Source organism: Squalius cephalus (assembly GCF_949319135.1).
Source record: "Squalius cephalus genome assembly, chromosome: 16".
In the NCBI taxonomy this organism is placed as follows: Eukaryota; Metazoa; Chordata; class Actinopteri; order Cypriniformes; family Leuciscidae; genus Squalius; species Squalius cephalus.
The window spans coordinates 3,561,110-3,580,467 of record NC_137137.1 but is presented as its reverse complement, the minus strand read 5'-3'; the positions used below and the strand labels follow the sequence as shown (position 1 = coordinate 3,580,467).

Below are 19,358 nucleotides of genomic sequence, written 5' to 3'. Positions count from 1 at the left end.
GCTTTCTTCATTTCGTAGTTTTCGCTGTCTTGGTGACATTAGTGGTGCAAAAAATATAACACTTCCCCTTTAAGACTTTAAAAAAAAAGTCTTATTTTTATTATTTGAATAAAAAACCCAAATGTATATACAAGAAGAAACTGGAAACGAACTAGTAAAATGTAACAAAAAATAAGCAATGGTGATGTTTTCAGCTCTTTCTCTCTCTCTGGATGATCTCGAGATCTTGGCAGTGTTGGTACAGTGGCTCTGAAGGCTCAATCCACATGGTTTCTGGCAGTTTGTTCAGCTTTTCCAGAGGGAACTGAATGAGCGCCGTGTCATTGAACACATCCATGAAGCGCGGTGCGCAGGGCAGAGGCGTCTCGTCACACGCACTTGTCACCTAAAACGACAGCTGAGTCAAGGCCACTTTTCTGATATTAATAGTGTCGAAAGAACAGAACAAAGACATTCAATTGACACTTCATCAGACAATTCTCTCTTCATAAAAATGCATGAATTGTAAGGTGTACTGTAAATAAAAGTCAAAGTTACATTTGAAAGGAAGCTGTAGTCTCTCTCAAACTCTCTCTGAAGCATCCTAAGAAGAAAATTAAACAGACATCATGAATAAAACACTCGGTTGGTTAAACATACACACAATTTTGCCTTTTCAGCAGCATAAAGTAGTAAATACTAAGCTTGTAGCAGTGTTTCTTTTTTATATTCTATAAATGATATTATTATAGTGTTATTTAATAGTTTGATTACACTTTATAATAAAGTTTCATTAGTTGACTTTAGTTAACATGAACTAAAAATGAACAATACTTCCTACAGTATTTATTAATCTTAGTTAATATTAATTTCAACATTTACTAATACATTATGGAAATTAAATGTTGTATTTGTTAACATTTGTAAATAGCATTAAACAAAGCTGGATTTTTATCAACAAAGATTAATAAATACTGTAACAAATGTATTGCTTGTTAGTTAATACATTAATGTTAACTAATTTTAATTTGTTAAGTTTTCATTTCAGTTTTTATTTATTTAATTTTAATTTCAGCTTTAGTTATTTTAGTATATCAAGAACTGAATAATGTTACCTTGACAAGCTGGAATAAAGTTTTTTTTACATTTTTTATTATTTTATTTTACACATAGCATGTTTTTTATGGTTTTAGTTAATGATAATAATCCTGTCTTGTAGTTAGAGATTTATATGAGATGCAGTATGTGGACAGCTGAACGCAACACTCATAGGTGCTTGTTGAACATTTAAAGGGATATTTCACCGCTGGAAAGATGAATGTGTATTTAAATGTGAAATTATTTTAGAAGTTGGTGCTTTCTAGACTGAGAAAAGCCAGAAAAGCCATCTCATGTGGATGAAAGACAACAACTCCCAGAATGCACTTGCTTCGCTGCCCTACGAGGACACTCCCAAGCCACGCCCACCGGTTACAGAGGGCAGTATCGGGAGAAATGATACAGCTAGGCTACTAGTCGACTCGAAACTGAAAAGACGGCGTTTTATGGTGAGATCCCCCTATGGGCGGGTTGAGCACATGCGGGACGAGCTCCTCCTACTGGCTGGAGTCTCTCGCCTCTGGACAGAAGAGCCTCTGATGAGCTAAATGGCGATTTTTGCGTCATCAGAGTTTTTTTCCAGACACACAATACAGAAATCTCTCGTCTCAGGGGGACATGAGGGAGGGAAGCACGTCATTCGAAAATACTACCGGGATTTCTACTGATACAAAGCTTAATGCTAATCGGTGAAGTATCCCTTTAATTGTAAAACCATGTGCATTAACAAGGAGCTGCTTCACCCTTTGTTTTTATAAACATTTATGCTCACACTGATGTTGGGCAAGAGAAACTGGCTTGCTGGGAGCTGAAATAGTGAGGACGTCCACATGCTTTTGGTCATGTGTATTAGGCACCTACCTTTCTTGAATGCCATGAAAATGGTTGCCAATTATAATAATTTTTTGCAATGTCTGAGGCGTCCAGTTTCTCCACAGCAGGTTGTTGTACAGAGCCTTCCCACAATGAATCAGGTAGAACAGGGTGGGTTGATAAACTGGGCGCTTTCCCTCCTGTTAGGAAAACGATGCTATAAACCTGAGCGCAGAACAAAATTATATTGACACTATGTGTGACGCACCTCATTTTCAGTCAGCACGGTGAAGCCGAGCTCTTTGAGAGCATCACACTCCGACGCAGAAAACACCGGATCATACACACTGCAACTGCCCACTGGAATCTGAGAAAGCATTACAAATTTAATTGCATTAAAAATACAATGCTTAATTGGACAAATCATATCATATAAATGAAAATTGTATACCTGGAGCGTCTCTAGAAGCAGTAACAACATTGCTAGCTGGTATCGGGCAGATACACAAGAAGCAAATTTACCCAAACCATAACACACACAGTGCTGAAGAGACGCATCTCCATTCAGATCTGAAGACCCAGAAGCATTGGAAAGAAGACGCTTGGACAGGATATCTGGAGGTGGAGATGCGAATATGGTAATTTATTTAAAAAATAGTACATTATATTTAAATGTATGGCCCGTACTGCAGTAGTTCGACATCACCTCTCCATTCCATCCAGACGTTTTCTCCTCTCAGTTCATTCCTGTGAAGGAGAAGAACATTTCAGAGAGCTTGCAGACAATATGAATACAAACATTAACATAATTGCATAACATAAAAAAGGTACTGGTATCAGATGGTAATATGATGGATTACCAGATTAATGTACTTTCCTATTTACATGGAACTCCAATGTATTTAAAAGAATATAATGGTAACATGTCTAACTGTGTCACTGCTTGGATTTGACATGTCAGATAAACTCTCACATGGCGTTTGTCATCTTCTGTTTGTCCAGTTTGCAGTCAGACACCTGGTGTGAGTCTAGTTTTGGGTTTGAAGGATGTTGTCCTCTTCTAGCAGCTCCTTTACGACGTCCTGCTACCTGCCACTCATCATTACAAGCCATAACAACCAAACCCTCTTTACCCAGAATAAGACAATTTACGGTCAGACTGCACGCAATACGTGATCAAACTAAGTTAGGATCAGTCGGCTTCCATATGAACACATTTTGTATTTGAATAGTGTAAACGACTCTCTTATAAACTTATAGCATCTGAGATGTTTATATCAAGACAACCATGTGAGTGTTTTGTGTTACGATTTAATCCTTCCGGTCGGCCTTTAATCCTGTTCTCAATATATACAGTTCCTATGCTTTATACAACACATTTTTAAAATGGCACACATTGTTAAGACGCTAATAAATATATATTTCTCTAATCAAGAGGTACATGTGTGTATGATCTGTAGTATGTTGATTTATTCGTGTGAATCTTTATGCACACGTCCACTACTTTCCGTTCTATACAGTATTGATGGTCTATTTTTTTGTGTAACTTGTGGAAAGGTTAGTATTTATTCCCTGTTGAACGGTTTCAGGTATATTATATTATATTATATTATATTATATTATATTATTAAACTCAATAAAATCCTAAATAAACTTGAGATCACTGGCGCGCGCGCGTGTGTCGGACACTAGATGGCGCGCGCTCGCTTCTTTCCCGCTCGCAAGCACTGAGGAAATCTGAGGAAAAACTTTTTATAGTTTTTATTCTCTAAATTCTCAACGTTTCCTGTCAGAATTTTTTGCTTTATATGAATAATGAGAATAGGTAGTTTCGCGTCTAATCTTCTTGCGGCAAATAAGTTATTGAACGAAGGAAAATAAAATGAAGTGTATTATTGAAGGCAATGGCATTAAAGGTATGACACATTTATACTCGATATTATCTACACTCTCCGCGTTTCATTTGTTTATAAACACCTCTGTTTAACATTACTGTTTTTAGTATTTGGAAAAGCAGTTCATGCTCTGTCAAGAATTGGTGAAGAAATATGGTTGGATCCACTGGAGGAAGGGGTAGGCTCATACACACACACACACACACACACACACACACACACACACACACGTGCATATATACTAGGATGTGTCTCAAAAACTGGTGAGCTGCCTTATTAGACATCAGACACTATGTTTTAAGACACAATCTTTTAGTGTTTAAACTTATTGGTAACACTTAACAACAAGGTTCCAGTTGTTGGCATTGAAAATACTTATAATGCATTTAGTAATCTTAGTTATTAATTTAAGCTAACATGACCAACAATGATCAGTTGTATTTTAATAACTAAATTTAACAACATGAATAAATACTATAACAAATGCATTTCTCTTTGTTAGTTAATGCTATGATAACAGCTGGGACCTTATTTTAAAGTGTTACTAACTTTTGTCTGTCATTTCTAATTCTTCCTCTTTCTGTCTCTCTCTCTCATCTATAGTTGGCTGTAAGGACAGTCAGCTCGTCTCAATCGGCTTATGCCTGTTTCTACTTCACTCCTCTGTTCTTCCAGAAGTATATTCCAGATCCAGACACCCAGAAAGACTGTGATGCTGTAAAATGTAAACTAAACATAAAGGTACTAAACACTCAGAACCATAGGTTTCATTTAAGTCTTGAAGGTTTGGTCAATGTTATTATTACTGAATAATTTTTGTTAAATGCAAAAAAACAAAAAAAACAACACAATGGTCTTTTTAACATGTGATTACATGGAATGTTAGGCCTATTTAATAACATGTTTTAAAATAAAGCATTATTATAACCGGTGATATAAACAGGGCTGCCAACTTTTTAGTTTAGCTTGGAGTGAGATTTTTTTTTTCTGGGAGGGGAGGGGGGAGGGGGTGTAAAAACAAATATTGCATCACAATAAGTGTAATTGTGATTGTCAAAACATTTGGTAACTAAATAGAATTTTATGAAGTTTAGTGACAACATGTTACAATGTTTACATTGTACAATGACTGGTAGGATACAGTTTTTATTATTGCTTGACAAAAATTTCAATTCCATTCTTGTGATTTGATTCCGATTTTGATTCAATATTGACTAATTTGGATACATGTTTATTTTAAATTTTATTTAAAAAAATAATCTCACCTAATGCTCTAAACATAGAGGGCCCAATCTGCTGGTATTATTAAAGGTTAAAAATAACAAATTAAATTAAATATAATGCAGTTTTTGTTATAATAACAATGATTTAATGGCATAAGTAAAAATATAATAAATATGTAATATAGTGCTCAGCAAAATCTCCTCTCAAGCTATTTTTTCTATTCAATTAACATGCTATGGTCATTAAATGGCACTAATTGGTCGATATTATGTATACTTTCGGTAAGTTGTACTGCATCTTTAAATAAAAAAGTAACAGATGATCGGTTCACGTGCACTTGAACTGAGGCGCTCAGCGATCTGTCACGTCACATTTACAAGCGCCAAACGTATTTTTGTCTGAATTTCGTAATAAAATTGACGGAATCTAAGAGATGAGAATTAGTTTAATATTAAAAGTACCTCTTTGCTCCGCAATTTTTCTGTGCGTGAGAAAATGGATGTGTGGCGTGAGAGCGTGTGAAAAGTGTCAATTGCGTGAGTCTCACGCTCAATGCGTGAGAGTTGGCAGCCCTGTATAAATACCCTCATATCCATCAGTATTATTCATGCACAGTATTTACTGGTTATTGTATGCTTTTAAAAAATATTTTTCAGTGCGTTCTTCCCCTGTTCCGCTGTGTTGCGTGGAGAGAGCGAAGTGTGGATAGATGTGAGATAACCATCAATATCCCAGACTGCAGAGTGATATTTCAGTTTCACTGCAGACACGGTTGGTTCATTTGCATGTGAAATATGTATTGAAGCTGGTAATGCATTGACAGAGGGATGAACAGATTGATGTTGGCGGTTGTAGTCACAGGGTGTCAGCACACTTCAACTGGACTCTCTTCTGTGATGATGAGATGCTAGAAATCATTTCCATATTGCATAATTCATCACAACTTATCACATTTGTTCTAATCAAGATGTTGGCACTTATATGTGTGTGTTTTAGGAATAACCAAGACTCATAATTTGGGGTATCAGGAAAGTGAAGCTTTGCAGGCCGTGTTCCCAGCTCACCTCTGTCCAAATGTCCTGAAGGCCCAGTCCAAGTAAACACTCACACACACACACACACACTCACACACACACACACACACACACACACACACACACACACACACACACACACACACACACACACACACACACACACACACACACAACACACACACACACACACACACACACTTTCTTGTACATCTATCTTTATGAGGACATTCATTGACACAATGCAATCTCTGGCCACTTACCCTAACCTTACCCATCACAACTAAGTGCCTAACCCGAACCCTGACCCTAAACCGACCCTTAACCTCATTATAACCTTATCCCTAAAACCAAGTCTTGACCCTCAAACAGGCCTTTAAAGGCTCTCAGACCGGCCTAAATGTCCTCACTTTCCTCTCTTTGTCCTCACTCCAATGGTCTAAAACTCAAACTGGTCCTCACAAAGATAGTTGTACAAGTACACACACACACACACACACACACACACATGACCTACTACTAAAATCAAAAGTTGCATCTGTTAGTATAATTTAATGCACCTGAGCTAACATGAACTAACAATCATAACGTTAGCAATACTGTAACAAATGTATTGCTCAACTGTTAGTTAATGTTAGCTAACACTTTAACAAGCACATTAGGACCTCATTGTAAATAGTTAACATTTCATTTTTAGTAGAATAGTCCAAATCATAAGCTGACTTCAAACCATTTTTGTTCCCGTGTCAGACTTTTAGGCGACATTGTGGTGCATTTCCCGATTTCACAAGAAGAGGTCACTCTTTCCATTTCCTCTTATAAAGTAGCATTGAAGACCTTTTATGAGGAAGAAAATGGTAAGGCTGTGTTTTTAATAGTATACTACCATCTAGCACTCTTACCATTCTTGCAGTATATAGCATTAACATTAATTTTAAATATATAAATATTAAAATATTTTGACACCAATTGAAATTAGCTTTCCATTTAATGGATGACACTCACTAAAGTAAATGTGCAGTGTGTTTTTCATTCCTTCACTTACTATCTAAATAGTCGGCGGTATTCAGTTAGCTAGTATTACATCTATATTTGCTGGAGAGGAAAGTAATTTACATAAATTCAGAACTGCGTGCAACGTACATGTATTTAGACTTAATGTATACATAGCTCCTGCATACTCAGATGTTTAAACATTGTGTTCCTGCATTAATTAGATCTTGTTTGTTTGATATCAGGTTGTATTAACGGCATGAACACCGAGCTGATGCTGCACCCAGATGAGTTCGACTATTTCCAGGTTGGAGAGGATTCAGCCGTGACCTTTTGCCTAAAAGAACTGAGGGTGAGCGTCCAGTACAACATGTTTTACCACTTGAATACGCAGAATATGTGTAGAGGTGAGGTGTTAGTGTCCACATGCCAGAATGTTTTATATGATGTGTGATCTGATCAGTGCATGAGGATCTTTCCGTATTTATTGCCACTTATTTCTGTCCTGCAATGTAGTCGCTGTGTGATCATATTCACTCAGGCGAGTTCACAGAAAGTGTGTCATGCATGTGAACTGAACGGACTCCAACTTTTAAAGGGGAGCTATTATGACCTTTTTTCAAAGTCTTGATTTTGTTTTTGGGTGAATATTTTTTTAATGTGAATATTTTCACATATTTTACATTGTTACAACTCCTCTGTCAGTAACGCTCTGTTTAGTTAAAGGGATAGTTCACTTTGAAATTAAATTTTGGTATGTTTTAGCTTACCTCAAGGGCATCCAAGATGTAGGTGTCTTTTTTTCCGCAGTAGTTTCAATTTTGATATTTTTAGGTCAAACTGTTCTTGTCTGTCAGTCATATAATGCAGGTCTATGGTCACTATCTCAAAGAGCATGCACAGAGAAGTCCAAATTAAACAATTCCCCATCGTAAGTACACATTGATGGCCTAAGACACGAAACGAGCGGTTTGTGTGAGAAAATGAACAGTATTTATATCGTTTTTACCTCTTGTACACTTTCCGGCGCTTGCGCAGACTAAGCCAGAACACGCGCACACGTCACACACCAGGAAGCGCGCGCGCCCTCAGATCACTTGGACGTGGTTGTGTATAAGAGGTAAAAACGATATAAATACTGTTCGTTTTCTCACACAAACTGCTCGTTTCTTGTCTTAGGCCATCAATGTGTACTTACGATGGGGAATTGTTTAATTTGGACTTCACTGTGCATGCTCTTTGAGATAGTGACCATAGACCTGCATTATATGACTGACAGACAAGAACGGTTTTACCTAAAAATATCAAAATTGAAACTACTGCAGAAACAAAGACACCTACATCTTGGATGCCCTTGAGGTAAGCTAAAACATACCAAAATTTAATTTCAAAGTGAACTATCCCTTTAATGTTTCTATGAAGCCCCTCCTTCCGAAAAGCTCAAAGTGCTCTGATTGGTCAGCTGGATCAGTGTGTTGTGATTGGTCAACCATTTCGAGTGTGCTTCTGAAATTTCCCGTCCCTTAATGGCGAGTTTCAACACACTACTAACGCAACTCAATCAAGCCCCGCCCCTTTATTTTGTGTGAGGAATATTGTGACATGTTCGTTCCCGGAAGAAAACTCAAGACTACAATGGAGCCGTTTCAGGGAGTTCAGTTATTATAGAGAATAACTCACTTTGGAGTGACTTTGTAACGTTGCAGAGCTTTTTCATGCACAAACAGCAACATTACACTCTAAAGAAAGTTGAACATGTAAAAAAAAAGATGCATAATAAGGTCCCCTTTACTTGCATCCTGGTGTGCTATTTTATTTATTTTGTGGTAATCTGCATTACAGTTTTTTCCAATTGCTAACACACAATTTTGCAAACTAGGCTAGTTTTATCAAAATACTTCACAAAACCACACACCCAAACTGCAAAATACCTGATATATCCTGCAAAATGAAGCACTGCAACCAAAACTACAAATGGCATTATCAAAATCAACCTTTTGCACGAAATGGCGCACACTTCATTCATATTACCAGATTTCTGTCTAACCAACTACACACTGTTGGGCATAATGAAAAGCACTCTCATCTTTAGTATGCTTTGCCATAATACTAAAATAGTTCAAATTGTAGAAAAGTATTCAGATTGTGCACATGCACAGAAATATTTGCAGATACAAATGCTGTTGAAACTTTTTTATTTTTTATTTTTCACCAAACAAGTCAGTACAACATGTATTTACATTGGACTGAACAATAATATGCTCACAAAAAAACAGTAAACTGAAAAAGATTGAAGTGTTAACAATTAACCATTGAGGTGTTTGGTCAGGTGACACATGTATCGGCCAATCAGCTCATGTAGTGTCATTTTGAATGGCAGTGTTTTGAAATGGCAAACATGTGACTTTATGTCAGATTGTTGTGTCTAATGCAGAAAACCGTGTTGAGTGCATTTAAAAAGTGCCATTTTGAATTGCAAAATGTGTGTAAAGCAGAAAATGTGTTTAGACTTTTAGAGACTTGAGAAGAGGTTTTGCTCTCTGTGTGTCAGTTTAAATAGTTGTGCTGTGCATGTCATTTTAGTGTGTTAGCAATTGGAAAAAACTGTAATCAGCAATATTACTTTTCTCAAAAAAATATATGAATAGTTGGATTACACACCTCTAAAAAATACGAAACGTTTAAAAAAAAGAAAAAAGAAAAAACATGAAACTACAATCATGCTCGATGATCACTTACGTGATTTTGGAATTGTAATGTATCCAAGATAAACTATAAACACAAGTTAATTTTGTATTCTCTAGCTCAACCTTTGACCCTGATATCCAGGGAGATCTCGTGGCACTGGATTATGCCCTGATAGTACCGACCCCTTTCACGTACGCGCTTTGGCTGTGTCAGTGGCGTAACTTCTTGGCAGGCCACAGTGTATTTGTGTCAGTCATTGATGCAGTGGGACAGATGCTTGGATTCGAACCAGATAACCTGTCACAAAGAGTTACAGCACTGGACAGCACACTGTGGTCTGGACACACATGACTGACCTTCTCCTCACGCAGTCTTAAACGGGGTCAGTTCAGATCAGTGTGTTCGGATCAGTGTGTTCCTGGTGTATAAAGCGCTGTACAAATCTGTTTTGGCAGGTCTTAATTATTCAGTATTGTGCATATATTTATGTATATATATATATATATATATATAATATATATATATATATATGTGTGTATGTGTGTGTATATATATTAGAGGTGGGCATAGATTAATTTTTTTAATCTAGATTAATCTAGATTAATTTTGAAATTAATCTAGATTAATCTAGATTAAAATGGCTCATTTGAATTCTGCCGAAGGCATTCAGAATATGTGTGCTACCCAAATAATGACTATAAAAGTAAGTCTTTGTGAACGGGTTTCTCAAGCCAGGTGGCGTATTAGACCAGGGGCTCATCTCCTGTTTCCAAAATGCATCACAGACTGCTTGAGAAAGCTGTTCTACTCATAGACTGTAAAGGTTACTACTGTACTGTTACCGTCCATAGGCAACATTAGGTAGGCCTATGTTATTATCAACTACTATAGGCTATCAATTAGGGATGGGCGATATGGCCTAAAATCTATACTGTGATATACATTGCAGCCTCTTGCGATAACGATATACAGTATATTATAATAAAACCATTTCAGAACAGGTTACACAGACCCTGCTAAACAACTGCTAAATGTATTTTTTTTAAAGGGTATATGTAGTTTTGAGAACATATATTGTGCAAAACTGTAAGTATACAACATAATTTTGCAGATAAATAAAATTTAAGTACACTAGCTGCAGAGACTTAAGTAGGTCTAATGTTTATTATAGCTTTGAGCTTATGAAACCCCAAATTTAAAGTGATAATATTGTCTAACTGATGTCTTTTCAGTTAAAAAGAAACACAACAACGAATCTTAAAATCGGGCATAGACAGAGATTATGTGTTAACGTTACACCACTAAGATATATTGGGAATAATACGCGCGCGCTGGTATTCAGTGATATCATGTTTCGTTTTGAATTTGAGGTGGTAGAACGGATTAGTCGTGTGTTAACTTACCGAACCGTTACCCCACACACTGTGTCTATAGTTTGCTGCTGTTTGTCGGACGGCTTAAATCCGAACCAAGTCCAAATAATGGATGTTGCAGATTTCACTTTCAGCCGTGTTTACTTAAGATGACGACGAATATGCGTTGCAGCCGGGTTTACCTCGCGGCCGCGGGTAGATTGCGTCATCATCTCCCAACCCAATTTGGGGAATAGATTAACGGCGATATTTTTTTTATCGCGCGATAAGAGTCTCGCGTTAACGCAGCGCGTTAACGCCGATAACGGCCCACCACTAATATATATATATATATATATATATAAAATGAAAATAATTATTTATTAAATTGCTTTTAGGGGCTGCTGTCCTTTGCTGAGGCTTATGGTCTACCAATATCTTGTCAGTTTGGTATTGCTGGACAGTAAGACTTTTATTTTGTTTTCAATACCAAACCCACATATATTTAGCATAAAGTCATATTTTTAGCTACTAACCAACTATAGCTGTTAAGTTGAATGATTCTGAACTCTTTCAGGCCTGTATCCTTCTCTGTAAAAGACATGACGCTGGAGGCCCATGTTGTGTTGTCCACCTTAACGGATCCAAACCTCGAAAGTCCATCTCAACCTGCACCTGGGTATTTCATTTTAACCCTCATACTCACATGCACATACTGTACGTTCACAGCAGACTTTGTATTTTCATGATGGACTGATGTTCTTAAAGGAACATTTCATGCATAAGTAATTTTTTTTTTTATCATTTACTTAACCTTCATGTTGTTCTAAACCTGCATGATTTAAATTCTGAAACAGAATATACATTTATTTTTAAGAAGACTCTGGCCCTCCCAAATAGACAGAATATTCCACCGTGTAATCTTGTTTCAGTCTGTTTCCTATAATTTCAAATTTTAGGTGCAATGCAAATGAAAAACCACTGAGACATAGAGCCTTGTCCATAAGTACCAAGACAGCAGCCGAGTTCAGTGACGGCTTTAGTTCTCTAGTTTACCTCGGCTTACATATAGACATGCTGGCCTGTCTCTCTCTAATCTATCACTGTAACTCTTCCAGTCTGGGCAGTGATGTCACTGAATTTGCCCCGCCTCCTCGTAGAGTTTGTGCTTGTATCAGTGTCAGTGGTTCTGTGTGTTAGTCTCAAGCAGAAACAAACATCTGGGTCACCTGTTGCGTGCACTACTACGTCACCGCTGACTGTTTATACAGCCAACCTGCAATAATTCATGCTAGTGAAAGCTAAAATAAATATCTAGTCTTGATTTTTTTTATCTCTTGATTTTAAAAGGGCAAAGGGTTTATTTGCATTTGTTAGATGTCAACAGAGCTGTTTAGTGTAAAGACAAAGTCTACCATCCAACAACAAGGCCTTTTATGTTGATTCCTGTTTGGAAGAAAATGATTGTTAATTATTTGAACACTAAAAAAAATTTAGATAATAAAAATAAATATTATATAATTATAAAATAATAATAATGATATAAAAACACATACATTTATTTAGTAGATGCTTTAATCTAATGCAATTTACAAATGAGGAGAAACAAGGGACTGATCACGAGGAGATGATTTTTTAAAGGGACAGTTCATCCTAGGAATAGAATATGAATTTCTTCCATGAACCACAAAAGGCCATTCTTTAACATATAATGGAATTGAATGCTCAAAATGACACCATAAATGTTTGAAAGGATGCAGAGAGCAGAGAGAAAGACACTCGTACGAGTTTGGAAACAACATGAGGTTAAGTAAAAGATGGCAGAATTTTCATTTTGATTAAATTAAATAATTTTGACTAAACAGTGCCCTCATAGTGGAGTAGATAAACAGATCTTCCTGAGTAAGTTGAAACAGTTGTTGTAGTTGAACGTTTGTCACGTGAGCCTTAGTTCTGGTACAGAGACAAATCTGAACATAGTATAGCCCTGCCCCCTGGGGAGCAATTCACATATTCAGAGACATGCATTCATCTTTCCTTCACACACACTCCCCCACTGTCACTGTGTGATTTGTCCCCTTCTCTCTGTTGCCTCTGCTGTCCCTCACACATTCCTGCACGTGTTTCGTTACCCATAGCACTTACATCACTCAGGCTGTGCTGCAAACTCTTTACTTACAGGCACAGGATGTTTTATTATACAATTTCTTGGGTACTGCAATTTAACCAAGTTAAAGCGTAACTCTCTCCAAAATGCAACCTAGGGTCTTTTTGTGAATCTACCCGAGGCAAACTTTCATTTAAAAGCATAATTAGGATGGAAATGCCACTTTTAAGATTGACTATTTTCGTTTTCGGTCAAATTGTCAGTTTTCGGTATTTTGACAGTCAAAAATAGTCGATCTCCGAATGCAACGTAACAGGGAGGAGAGTAAAGATGGAAAGCTCCTAAAGCTTAGTTCCATATATATTCACAGATAATTTATTGTTTTGTCGTTAGTGAAAATCAATATTGACCTTGTATTTGAAAAAGAATCCTCATATAAGAAAGAATTCTAATTTCTAAAATTCAGAGTCACTTCATTCGCATTCGGAGATCGGCCAGAAACAACAACAGCTACAGTGAGTTGTTCAAAACCTTTCTTTTTAGTAAACTCTGTGTACACAAACAATGTTCTCAATGCTCGAGTTATAGCAAAGTTTCATGTTGTGTCGAGCCTTCTTAGTGTTTTAAAAATAGCGATTTTGATGCTATCATAGTCGTGCCCCAAGCACTCCCATTCAAAAGGCAATTTGACCGAAAATGAAAATACGGTAAATCTTAAAAGTGGCGTTTCCATCCTAATCATGCTTTTAAATGAAAGTTTGCCTCGGGTAGATTCACAAAAAGACCCTAGGTTGCATTTTGGCGAGAGTTACGCTTTAACAAACATCAACAAACTTCAGAGAGTCAATTTGATATGCTTTACACCACATTAACGTCATGCTCCAGAGCTGGTGGGGGCAGCAGAGAGTCTTATTCTGTTGAATTGCTTACTTGGAAAACTATGAAAAAGAATAACAAACAACGGGCATGTTTAAATGATTGAAACATAGTTTCAGCAGCAACAAACTAAAAAGCGCTTTATAAATTAATGTGACTTGACATGACTTGTGTGTTCTAGGGATGACTGTCCTGTTACAATCCCAAAGACCTACACAGCTGAAGTCTCCACAAGTGAAGACCCCATGGAGGCAGAAGTGAGCATTGCTGAAGTCGCCACAAATGAAGGCCCCATGGAAGCAGAAGTGAGCATTGCTGATGGGGAATGTGTGGTCTCCAGCCAGGGCAGTGAAGTGTTCAATCCAGCCCTTCACATGAGGAAGATGATTCAGCTTCATGCACCTGGAGAGATCATGCCAAGACCCACTTTTGTGCCTGAATCGGCCTTGACTACACCAATAACACCAGCCACATTTAAGGTTAGAGTCTTCTATCAGACAAACAATAAATTGCATTGTGGCATTATCAGATTAATAGCCTAAATTATAATTTCATATTTTCAAATAAGAGCAAAATCGTCAAAACTGAGTTGCACAAATGGAAGTATGAAAATTATGTAGTGACCAACACATTTTTTTCCTTCACAACCTGCTCCAACTTTGTTGTTAAATGTTTTTTACATTATTCTATTTTTTACATTTAGAGTTTTGTCATATGTGTCCTATTTGATGCATCAGGCTTTTATGGCTCATATAGTCTGAAATAGTGAGAACAAAAAACACGTCAGTTTCCAAAACTGAGAAGAAAAAATATGAAATTTGGTGCAATTGCTGATATTTATATGGCCAAAACATAAGATGAAATCTGATGCTTGTAATGTAAATCAGTGAGATCTTTATAACAGCACAGCAGACTACTTACATAAAATGCATGTAAATATCAGTCATAACTCTATATCTGCCAATAATAAGTCTTAGTAAGATAATATTTAAATGCTTAGTTTTATGATCAAAGCTCTAGGGGTTTTTTTATAGGCATAACATGCATACAATGATGATTGAGAGATGAATGAATAAACCTTCCTCAAAGGCCTGATGGATCATATTTGATACTCACATTTTAACACGATTTAAAAATAATAATAATAAAAAAAAAAAGATGTATGGATAAAGTTGCTAAGTTGCTCATCTTGAAATATTACTAACAATGTAAAAGTTATTCTTATATAAAGATTTCATAGCAAAAAAACCCACATGAACCACAAGCTGAAGGGGGACGTTTTTACAATTATTATAAAAGGTTTTTTGCTCGTTAAAAGAGTATAAACAATCAGATTACGGAAGGCATATAGAAGATTATGTGCTGCAGTTTTTACAGCAACATTTCGATCATAATTTAGAGACATAAGGTATTTGGCTTTATAGGGTCAATTAAAATAGTAATTTTGTTTTTAGTCATTAAAGAAGTTAATGTTTTTAAAACACATTTGTCTGCAAAACTAATTTCAGGTAAAAAGCAGAAGAATTTAATCAAACGGTTTCAGGAAGATTCAGTGAGTCCAAACCAAAAGTCTTTCTAGGTTCAATATTTGTTTTGTTTTTACATGTATGTAACTGAGGGACACAAAACACCAATTTCATCAAATGATCAAACTACATTTAGGTCAAAATGTTTGCATTTACAACTTGAGGGTCTCATTCTAGATGCGCTCCCTGCTCTTCGGGGCTGTGCTGTCTGATGGAGGGGACGGTAACTCTGCAGATTTGCCCAGCCTGGTTTGTGGCAGTGACACAGAGGAGGACGGAGGATCAGAGGAGGTACAGGTAGCACCTTCAGCTAATCTGAAGCAGAGAATGCATGGACGTTACTGCAGGATGTAGCCTACATAAACCCAGTACATTATAAAGACAAAACAGCATATTTTCTGTGGTTATATATGTTATCTTTTACAAAAAGTTTGGATTGATTCAAAGTTTAATATATATATTCAATTGGAAGGGCTTCCTCAAGGCCTTTTAATCCTTGTTAGTGCACAACTTGTATTATTTTATTAATGTAAGCTAGTTTTTGGTTCTTACATGAACATCTTTGTAATGTATAATACATATTTTGTGTGTTCAAACTGTTCTTGGAGAGATAAAAGGAAAACTATGTGACAACAGTAAAGTTTCAGAGAGGCAAAGTGGGGCAAGATTCACTTTCTGTTGCTGAGGAATGTCTACCTACATAAACACACAGTTCAGAGGAGTTCGGTCACTGTGGAGAAGATAAGTGAAAACTTTTTAAAACAAACAACATTCTCAAGGACTGAAGGACTCCATGTTCTTTGTGTCCACCAAATGAGTCAGAGGAAGATTTGACTCACTGCTTTAAAATGCTGCTTGAAAAAACCATTGTTATATAAGCCTGCAGCAATTACCGGTATTGCAAACATACCTCGCCGCATTTTACAGAGAAAGCCTTGTGTTTTTCGCTCAACTGTTGAATTGAAAAAATATGTTAGGGAGAAGCTTAAACTGGTCTACTTCTTTTTTTTTTTTAAGTTTGACAGCCGGGCAAACCAGCATAACTTAATTTCGCTCCCCATGAAGAGGCATTTGAGCTCCTAATGTGACTGTTCACATGTAACGCTCCTAATGTAACGCTATCACATTAGTTCATGCTCATGACGTCAGCGTCACGACCATTACTACTGGTTTTGTTGACTGCTGACAAATGCAATCTCCGAACACTTACTAGTGATGTAACTTGTGCGGTATTTCAGACTCTCATGCAATTTAAACCTAAATTGAGCACAAAATGTAGGAAAACTTGCAGTTACATTGAACTGCAAAATGCAAAGAAATGGAAGCCTTAAAGCTGAAGAGTGTCATTTAAGCCCCTTTCACACGGAGATTCCGGAAAATACACGGATAATGCGTCCCGGGATTTGTCTCAGGATTGTTTGATTTTGCTTCATTCACACTGCCAGTGATTTTCCGGAATCTGTGAGTGCGTTCACACACATCCCGTAAAGACACGTGACGCAAGGCCAGTCTAATCTTCCGCTACCGCTCTTTCCATTGTAGTCATGCACTTGGATTTTTTTACGCAGCGTCTTAAGTTTACTAATAATCTAGCAGTTTTTTTTCGGATTCGGATTCGTATACTAACGTCGTATAAAGCCTGAAGAGTGTCATTTTGTCTTTCATTTCTCTTCATGAAGACAATCTACCAATGATTCACATGTAGCTGACTGTTTACTAATAATCTGCACTTTCGATCTCGAGAAACCACGCTCCAGCATTTTTTTCCCGGATTCGGTCGTACACTAACCGTTCCTCGTACCGTTCCACAAAGCTGCCGAACGATCTCAGCTTCAGCGCGGAGAGTAAGGAGCTCCTGGTCTCTGCTTCATTCCAGTTTGCTGACATTATTACGTTCTTTCTTTGTTGATGACAAACACCAATTTTCTTCTAAGAGCAACAAAATACCCTTTTACGGCATTGGTCCTGGCTTTTGGTCACACAGGGTGCGTTCCAGGACTGATCCCGGCAATGTCCCCATCCTGGCATCAATCCCGGGACATGTTGGGTTCACACAGAAGGCACTCTAGCAATTTTACGAGATGGTCCTCACTGCAGAACACAAAATCCAGGGGGAGGAGTTGGATCCAGATCTCCTCCCACCTTACATATGCCTAAACCTACCCATCTCCACCCCCTGATCCCTAAACCCACCCCTAAACCTACCAATCTCCACCCCTTAGATCTGGATCCAACTCCGCCCCCTGGATCTCGTGTACTGCAGTGAGGTGCTACTGAATTTTACGGCAATTTCCCGGAATCAACGCGCTGTGTGAAAGGGGCTTTAGTCTTTCATTTCTCTTCAGGAAGACAATCTACCAATAGTTCACATGTAGCCGACTTATTGCACATTGAATAAAATTAGACACTTCTGCTTTAACAAACTTAAAATCACTACAGAACTAGATGTGTGACAGCTACTTTCTGCGGGTGGCCTTGAAGACTCATCCGACGCTGTAATCCAGTTAATTCATCAGGGTGCAAATGGCTTGTGTGATTAGAATAGCTCCATAGCTGAAACGAGCATTGCGGTTTGTGTGGGTAGAAGACATCGGTCTCCTGCAGTGTAACATGCTATGCTTCATCTAAGACTGTTATATACTTCTATAATTATTATACATGCTGCTTTTATGAATTGCTCATATTAAATCAGAGATTACATGCAGTATTTGCTTTTTAAATATTTGTCTCACAATTACTATACTACAACTACAAATAAAGCTAAAATGACAAACGTAAAAAACACCCAGCTCTGATATGAATCACATTGGAGAAAAAATCGAACCTTTCATTGAAGTAAAAGAATTGAAAGTGGGGGGGAAATCACATTATGAAATAAATGTTTTTCTCCAAAACACGTTGGCCACAATTATTCATACCCCTAGAATTTTTTATGAATAAAATATCTCTGAAGTATATTCCCATTAATATGTACCTTTTTTAGCACACCAGGGTGACTAGGAACATGAAATTGTCCAGCTATGACTTCTTGTTTCACAGGAGTTTAAATATGAGGAAGCACAAAGGCCAAATTCCCTTAATCATCCATCACAATGAATAAAACCAAAGAATATAGTTCTGATGTGCAGCAAAAGATTGTTGAGCTTCACAAAATAGAGAGTGGCTGTAAGAAAATAGCTAAAGAATTGAAAATCACCATTTTGACCATCAGGGCAATAATTAAGAAGTTATAATCAACTAAAGATGTTATGAATCTGCCAGGAAGAGGACGTGTGTCTATATTGTCTTAATGCACGGTGAGGAGGAAAGTTTGAGTGGCCAAAGACTCTCCAATGATCACAGATGGAGAATTGCAGAGATTAGTTGAGTCTTGGGGTCAGAAATCCTATTTAAAAAAAAAAATCAAACAACCCCTACATCCCCACATGTTGTTTGGGAGGGTTTCAAGAAAAATGCTCCTCGCTCCTCCAAAAACAAACTCCATCATATTCAGTTGTCAGACACGACTGGATCTTCAGACGGCACAGGGTTCTGTGGTCAGATGACACTAAAAAAAAGAGCTTTTTGGCAGCAAAAACGCTAGATGGGTTTTGGTGCACACAAGGATAAAAAGTCCCCCATGTGTACAATTTAATATACCATTGGATCTTATATGTTGTGGGCCTATTTTTCTGCTGGAGGTCCTGGACTTCTTATTCAGATACATGGCATCGTGGATTCTATCAAATATCAACAGATAAAAAAATCAAAACCTGACGGCCTCTGCTAGAAAT

The 19,358-nt window shown here is 37.2% G+C and overlaps 2 protein-coding genes across 2 annotated transcripts; one reads left to right on the top strand and one right to left on the bottom strand.

Moving 5' to 3' along the window:
• Positions 1–76: 76 nt before the first annotated feature.
• On the bottom strand, positions 77–3,216 carry srrd (SRR1 domain containing). Its single transcript, XM_079897091.1, has 7 exons — positions 2,864–3,216; positions 2,597–2,637; positions 2,342–2,505; positions 2,159–2,257; positions 1,939–2,090; positions 538–583; positions 77–385 (listed from the first exon to the last, which is right to left on the bottom strand). The coding sequence occupies exons 1-7, from the start codon at positions 3,001–3,003 to the stop codon at positions 191–193; spliced, it is 837 nt and encodes a 278-aa protein (XP_079753217.1). The 5' UTR covers positions 3,004–3,216; the 3' UTR covers positions 77–190.
• Positions 3,217–3,598: 382 nt separating this feature from the next.
• Positions 3,599–17,390, top strand: rad9b (RAD9 checkpoint clamp component B). Its single transcript, XM_079896629.1, has 11 exons — positions 3,599–3,806; positions 3,893–3,963; positions 4,389–4,526; positions 5,666–5,780; positions 6,006–6,105; positions 6,794–6,900; positions 7,282–7,388; positions 11,475–11,539; positions 11,654–11,755; positions 14,241–14,538; positions 15,763–17,390. The coding sequence occupies exons 1-11, from the start codon at positions 3,773–3,775 to the stop codon at positions 15,937–15,939; spliced, it is 1,314 nt and encodes a 437-aa protein (XP_079752755.1). The 5' UTR covers positions 3,599–3,772; the 3' UTR covers positions 15,940–17,390.
• The last annotated feature ends 1,968 nt before the right edge of the window (positions 17,391–19,358 follow it).